We start from the raw sequence: 6,944 nt of genomic DNA on the forward strand, positions 1-6,944 counted from the left end.
AGTCCAAAAATTGGTGGATGAATGGATCGCCTCGAAAGAAACCGCGTTCTACCGTCGTGGGATTGCCCTGTTGCCGGAGAGATGGGAAAAAGTAGTAGAAAATGGAGGAAATTACTTTGATTAAGGTATTCATTCATCTTCCTTCGAAACAAATCGATTTTCGAAACGAAAAAACGATAGGAATTAAGTTTAACATCTAATAATATAATTTTTATGACACGCTTAATATATTAATTAGGTCAAATTCAATTTGAATAAATAAATCAAAGTATTTCTATTGTTTACTTACATTAGTTAATTTGACGCCACTGGAAATGTTTTTATATCCGTCCAGACAGAAACATTGGTCGGGTTTATAGCAATATGATCCTGTAGGACAGGGTACATTGCAAATGGGTTCGCAGATGTAATAATCGTTTGTCGATTTGTATCCAGAATCGCACATGCAAGTGTCGGGTAAGACACATTTGCCATGTACACAAGGGGGAGTACATACAGGAACACAGCCAACGTCAGACTTTGGAGTTTCAGAGTATGTAAAAATGTATCCATAATTGCAGAGGCACAAGTTTGGCTTCGTGCATGTACCATTTCCGCAAGAAGGCCGACAAAATGGTTCACATTTTGCATGCATTTTTGAACTCGAAGCGTCCCAAAAGAATTTACGTTCAAATCCGTCACAACAGTCGTATTCTATGCGCCATGATCTTCGAGACTAACAATAGAAACGAGTTTTTGCATACTTATATGTATAATAATATTTATTTGTATGCATAAAAGTATGTAGAGTGCTAATCAACAAAAATGCTATCTTTAGAGAATTGTACAGATACACACACACACACGCGCACGCACGCACGCACGCACGCACGCACACACACACAGAATATGTTTGATAAAAGGTAATTTGATTAGCAGAGTGATACTTATTGAAAATTGAGAAATAATATTTTTTCAACAAAAATTTAATCAAAGTTTTAAAATTTTAATATTAAATTTTAATGTTACAAAATAAGCTGTAAATTTTATTGCAGATATATTATTTCTATAAAAGTTATGAGTTATATATTGTTAGCTGTATCTATAAGTTTAATATTACTTTTATCTTTCTATAGTTTTATTCGTTCCTTTTTTAATCATTCAGTTAAAAAATTCTTATATCACGGAATAATTATTTTATTTTCCGATAAATATAAATGTTATTATGTGCGCTAAATGTATTTATTAACACATTTTGAATTTTGATTCTATCATTTTAACGAGAATATTATTTTGAATAGAAATCCTATGCTTAAATCTTACCTCAATTTTATAATTCCATCGAACGCGGGTTTTATAAAAAATACCCCACGTTTTTTCCTTATACGTTTCCAAATATGGAACTTCAGATGTTTCCATAAAACTGCAAACAGCGCATAATTTTAGCATTATTAGCTCACTTGTGCGCCGATTATACATTTCGATAGTATCGATAAGCATTTTTAATCGTAAAATATAGCAAATCTTACCTAATGATTTTACTACAATTTCCCGTAGAATAATCACTTGATAACGTTACAGTACGCGATTCTACTTTAGTAACCAATTCGTCTTGTAGAAAAGCAAGAATAAATACGACGTACAAAAGTTTCATAATTGCCGAATATATTTAAACATATACATTTGAAGGGAGATTCAAATGCGAACGATAGATCAGTGTGTGGATAAAGCGTGTTGCAAAGTATATTGCGTCGCAACTTATACTGAAGCTTCTTCTCCTCTTTGAGCTATGAGAGTAGCGTGCTATCAGAATCCGACAGGATGTTAGCTGTTGTCAGACAGTTACAATTAAATCCGTATGAATCTCTACTTATCAGCAAAATGAGCTTCTTTAATTTTAATAGTTCTATTTCACATAAATTGCAAAAAATTTTTACAACATCTGGCTTTGCAATTATTAATTTATTTGTACGTACAAAAGAGATTGCGTGCGAATAAAAGGAATCGAAATTCTATTTAAGACAAGTTGATGAAAATTCTGAATAAAATGCTACATTATCGGTTTCTGTTCATAAGCTGTGAATCATGCTGGGTACAAAGTACTTTGCATCTCTCATTGTGAAAATAATAAAGATATATTAAATATATAAATACATAACGCATACGTTGCGGAATATCTCGTGAATCGCTTTTAAGAAATATGCATAGCTCTGGAGAGAAACTGCATAATTGTTTCATGGCGTAAACGAATCGATTCCGCATGTTTAACAGTGCATAAACGGGAACATACATTTTCTTGAGCAAAACTTACGTGAAGTTGACGTATTGGGCCAAGGATGCAATCCGCATTAACCCATTTATAATGTAATAACATTAGTTGGCGTGTAAAACATACTGCACGCGATAGCATTTGTGGTTAGTCATAATGTCATTTTTACATATTCTTTTATGAGGATATAAGATTTATAGAGAGCTTCTATTTTTATGCCTGACTTTATAATTAATTTTGTGATTTGTTATATAATTAACGTATTCATTTGCCATTGAAGTTTTACATATTTAATACTTGTTTACCTTGAGAAAATTGTATCCGCATTGATTAGGCCACAACATTATTCAAGAATGCGTACAATTATCAAAATAGTTATTACAACCTAGAAACTTTTAAATGTGTGAAAATATTTTATTTTTGTATTATTATTTTTTGAAGTTATCATGATTATAAATTTAGACATATTGCATGAAATGAAAGGCATATAAAAAATTATTTATAATTTATATTATCAGTTTATTTATATAAATTCAGTTGATCATAATTATTGATTTGGAAATATCTAACAATATATGTTTTGTATGCAGTCAACTCATTTACTCTGGGATACATCTCTGCCGACCCTTGACACCTTCCTTTCGGTATCCGGGATTGCATATGCAAAAGTTTGGCAGGGTGCATACACCGTTCGGACATCCACCCGCGCACATCGGCACGCATCTTGAACGCGTACTATCGTATTCGTCATGCGTGTATCCATGGTTGCAGGTGCATTGATCCGGTCCAGTGCATCGACCGTTTAGGCACGGGTATTGGCACATGTCCGCGCTCGTGCTCACGTGTGGAATGCATCTTCCGGTATCGGGATCAACGCGGAATCCCGGATCGCAGACGCACAAGTTTGAACCAACACATCGGCCGTTTGGCCCGCAACCGTATCGGCATTGCGTCGAATTAGTCGTGGATGTCGTTGCGGAGATGCATCTGCCAGTATCGGGGTCGACAGTGAATCCAGGTTCGCAGGTGCACCGATATCCCACGCACGTGCTATGCGGACCGCAGCCGTACCTGCAATCGCCAATGGGCTGTGATGTTGGGGTTGTCGTTACGGGGATGCATCTACGGGTATCAGGATCGACGGTGTATCCGTATCCGCACTGCGCTGAACCTGTAGTACTCGAGACGCATTTGCCACTGTGACGGTCCTGCGTGTATCCAGGTCTGCAGCTGCAAAAGTTGGGTGCAATGCACTCGCCTCCCTCACAACCACCCGGGCAGACAGGTATGCAAGCGCCGGCTTGATTGCGCGTGAAACCGACCCTGCATAAGCAAAGGTTTGGTGCGACGCATTCGCCGTTAGGACAACCGGTCGGGCAATGGGGAGTGCAGGACTCGGTATCGCCGAACAAGTTGGTGTATCTGTAAAACAGTTTATAGCTGTATTATGATATTATTTATATATTTATATGCTTTATTGATCAGTCAACAAAGGAAAGTGTCAGAAATTTATTAGAGAGTTAAAATTCTGAATTGCTAAAGAATTTATTATTGAAGGACAGCATCTGTAAAATGTCTCACCAAGAGACACATAAAAGTCAACAGAAAATCAAAATAATTTTAATTTAATTCTCAATGTCAATATATTTACAACAAAAAATAATTGTTTTTATTCTTATAATTTCATAACGTCAAAATAAAGTTATTGATTTTCTCTTGACTTGGATACATAAGATCAACTCGATACTCATTCTACAAAACTAGTAATTTGCAAACTTATTATTATCATAACACGTGATTGCACTTCAAGCGGCAATGTAAATAACATTATCTACGTAGATGTGGTCACGCGAAAATTACAAAACGATTGATTTATATATACCTGTATAATAGCGATTACACGCACAATGTATAATTGCTTTTAAAGTATAATATTTTTGACGAGTTCATATTCATTGATTTATCAATTATTTATATCGCAATTATTACAATCCACTTTGTATGAATAGATTACTTATTACGTAACGTACTACGTGCGTAAATCAGAGTTTAATTATCGCGCGGAATGTCGATGCGAAAGACATTGCGCAGTTGGCGAAGATCGGAGAGATTTGAGATAACGGCATTTAATTACCCTTCATCGCAGGTGCATACGCCTGGTGCGCTGCATACGCCATGCACGCAACCGCCTTCGCACGCAGCCACACACTCCTTGCGTTCATTCAGAACGTATCCTTGTCTGCAACTGCAGACGCGCGGCGCCACGCATTCGCCTTGCTTGCATCCGTTAGGACAGATCGGTTTGCATTGACCGTCGATCTCGTCGTAGCCCAGTTTGCATACGCACACCTCGGGCGAGAAGCAATAAGCATTCTCCTGGCATCGGTAGGAGCAAACGGGCATGCAAACGCCATCCTCGGAACGCCATCCCGACGGGCAGCTGCAGACGTTCGGGGCTGTGCAGCGGCCGCCAAAACAACCGCGTTCGCATTGCGGTTCGCATAGGCCGCTCGTCACATTGCGCACGTAGCCGTCACAACAGTCCAAGATAGTGATCCAACCGTCAGGCTGACGAACAGAATGTATCTTATAATTCTCGTGCTCGAAGCTACACGAAAAAAAAAGCTGAAAACTTCACTAATTCAGCAAATCTATAGTTGTAATATACAGACAGTCAAATTGACAGCTGAATAACATTAGCGATTTGTTAAACCATCAAATCTTCCTAGTTACAGACATTGAATTCGCGCAGTAAGTCATAGATTTGCTGTACCACTTAATTAATTTTTTTTCCTTGTATTTAAATTAAACCTATAGGAATCAATGACTTAAACGATCTAATTGGATCTTAAGTGCTTATATGAGTCTGGGTGAATTTATGTACTATGTATGTAGTCCTTTAAAATATGCGCGCCGAAATGATTTTTTAATCTTGAAATGCAAACTCTACCGCAGTAATATCACAAATTAAATTGATTAGCAATTTAACAATTTGATGCTTTTTCACATCTTAGAAAGGTCTTAATAATGCTGAGTGTAAATAATTAATTCTTATTGCGAAAAATATTGCCTCAGTTGGGAGTCAAACCCCAATCTCTTGCATTCCGTGCCTCGGTAGACTAAAGGCTTAGGATTCTCGCACGGAATGCAAGAGATTCGGGTTCAACTCCCGACCGAGATAATATTTTTCGTAATAAGAATTAATTATTTACAGATTTTAATATGTCACTCAGCATTATTAAGATCATTCTAAGATGCGAAAAAAATCAAATTGTTAAATTGCTAGTCAATTTAACTCGTGATATTATTGCGGTAGTTTATTAGAGTTTGCATTTCTCAAGATTCATTTCGGTGAGTATTTTCAAAGATTTATATGTGTAGTATATAAATTCACACAGAATCATATAAGCCCTTAAGATCCAGCTAGACCGTTTAAGGCATTGATTTCTATAAAATATAATATTGTCTATTTAAATTGTTTACATCGAGTCTTTTTAATTAGAGAGATTTCTAATCAATGCACAGAAAATATCGCATTCTGAAATTTTTTCTAAGATATCTTCATTATATTTATCAAAAATCAATTCAAGAATCTTTTCATAATCTTGTCTTTAGTTCAGAGAGACGATAACTTACAGGATGGCCACCTTCAGGTGATTGAGGGATAGTATTGTAAAGCGATCCACTGGCGTTTAAAGCTAAAACATGGCTGTATCTGAAAGGCGCGAATACTGTTATCTTTAAGCTATTTTTTTTTAAATATTGCAAGCAAAAAATAGTGTTCGCATTGTCAGAATTACGTTTGTCTCGAATTGAAAAATTGATTACTCACGGCACTCTTTTATGGCAAAGGCCATGTTGCGAAGAGTTGGTGCTACTGTAACTCCCGCTTGTAGGATAACGCGGCCGATGTCCACCTTTGACACCCTCAATTGCCCAGGTGCCAACACCAAGGCACGTAAAGACAATCAAGCAAATTGGTAATCTTTGCATGTTGCATGAACGATCGCGAATTTACTACTGAACTTATTTTCGGTCAGAGAGTGGGCATCTCCGCGATAAGGATGTTGCAAGGGTCAGCGGTATTCATCTTCTCGTTAAATTTCTCATTAAACTACGCAACATTCCCTGTTCACGGAAACGGTTATCGATTATGCGTATCGATATGTTAGAGAGACCAAATGGGGCCAAAGCGTTCGTGTGTCCGTTTCTTTCCATACACTTTTGCTCTTATCTAATTATTGATTAGGTCATCGCTATTAACTAGGCCATAATTGACTCATTAGGCATGGCTTTAATCGAGTGAATAAAATTGATCACGTGTGCGCAAAACGAAGGGATAAGATAATGTATTGCAATTAAGTCTTAGTTTAATTATATTATAAAAAGACACTCTTCGCATGAAACGATCATAAAAATTTGCAAGATTTCCTTTTTATAGGATTTTCCTAATATAAGATTAAATAGCGAAATGAAAATCTTTTTAAAATATCTTTAAATTATGCACGTTGAAAATTATCATATAAAACGTAGGAGAATAATATGTGTGAGCTAGATTAATTAAGGAATATATTTATTCATTTGTTTTATCTAAACGATATTATCTGACAAGAGAAGATTATATGGAAGGATTTATGAGATGAATATAACATTTTAACTGAGAGAAAAATGCTTTTTAAATTGTCAAAATAATGAT

At 36.1% G+C, this 6,944-nt stretch overlaps 1 protein-coding gene across 1 annotated transcript in view; it reads right to left on the minus strand.

Moving 5' to 3' along the window:
• Positions 1-6,299, minus strand: part of LOC108764708 (fibrillin-1) — a 14,833-nt gene extending 8,534 nt beyond the window's left edge. Inside the window, exons 1-7 of the mRNA XM_018513051.1 lie at positions 6,081-6,299; positions 5,885-5,963; positions 4,383-4,816; positions 2,850-3,670; positions 1,509-1,644; positions 1,303-1,402; positions 290-715 (exon numbers count right to left, since the gene is read on the minus strand). Coding sequence (XP_018368553.1) covers positions 290-715; positions 1,303-1,402; positions 1,509-1,644; positions 2,850-3,670; positions 4,383-4,816; positions 5,885-5,963; positions 6,081-6,241 — 2,157 coding nt within the window. The 5' untranslated portion in view covers positions 6,242-6,299. The remainder of the gene's footprint in view (positions 1-289; positions 716-1,302; positions 1,403-1,508; positions 1,645-2,849; positions 3,671-4,382; positions 4,817-5,884; positions 5,964-6,080) is intronic.
• Between the last annotated feature and the right edge of the window lie 645 nt (positions 6,300-6,944).

The sequence above is a fragment of the Trachymyrmex cornetzi genome, unplaced genomic scaffold (assembly GCF_001594075.2).
Source record: "Trachymyrmex cornetzi isolate Tcor2-1 unplaced genomic scaffold, Tcor1.1 scaffold45, whole genome shotgun sequence".
Classification (NCBI taxonomy): Eukaryota; Metazoa; Arthropoda; class Insecta; order Hymenoptera; family Formicidae; genus Trachymyrmex; species Trachymyrmex cornetzi.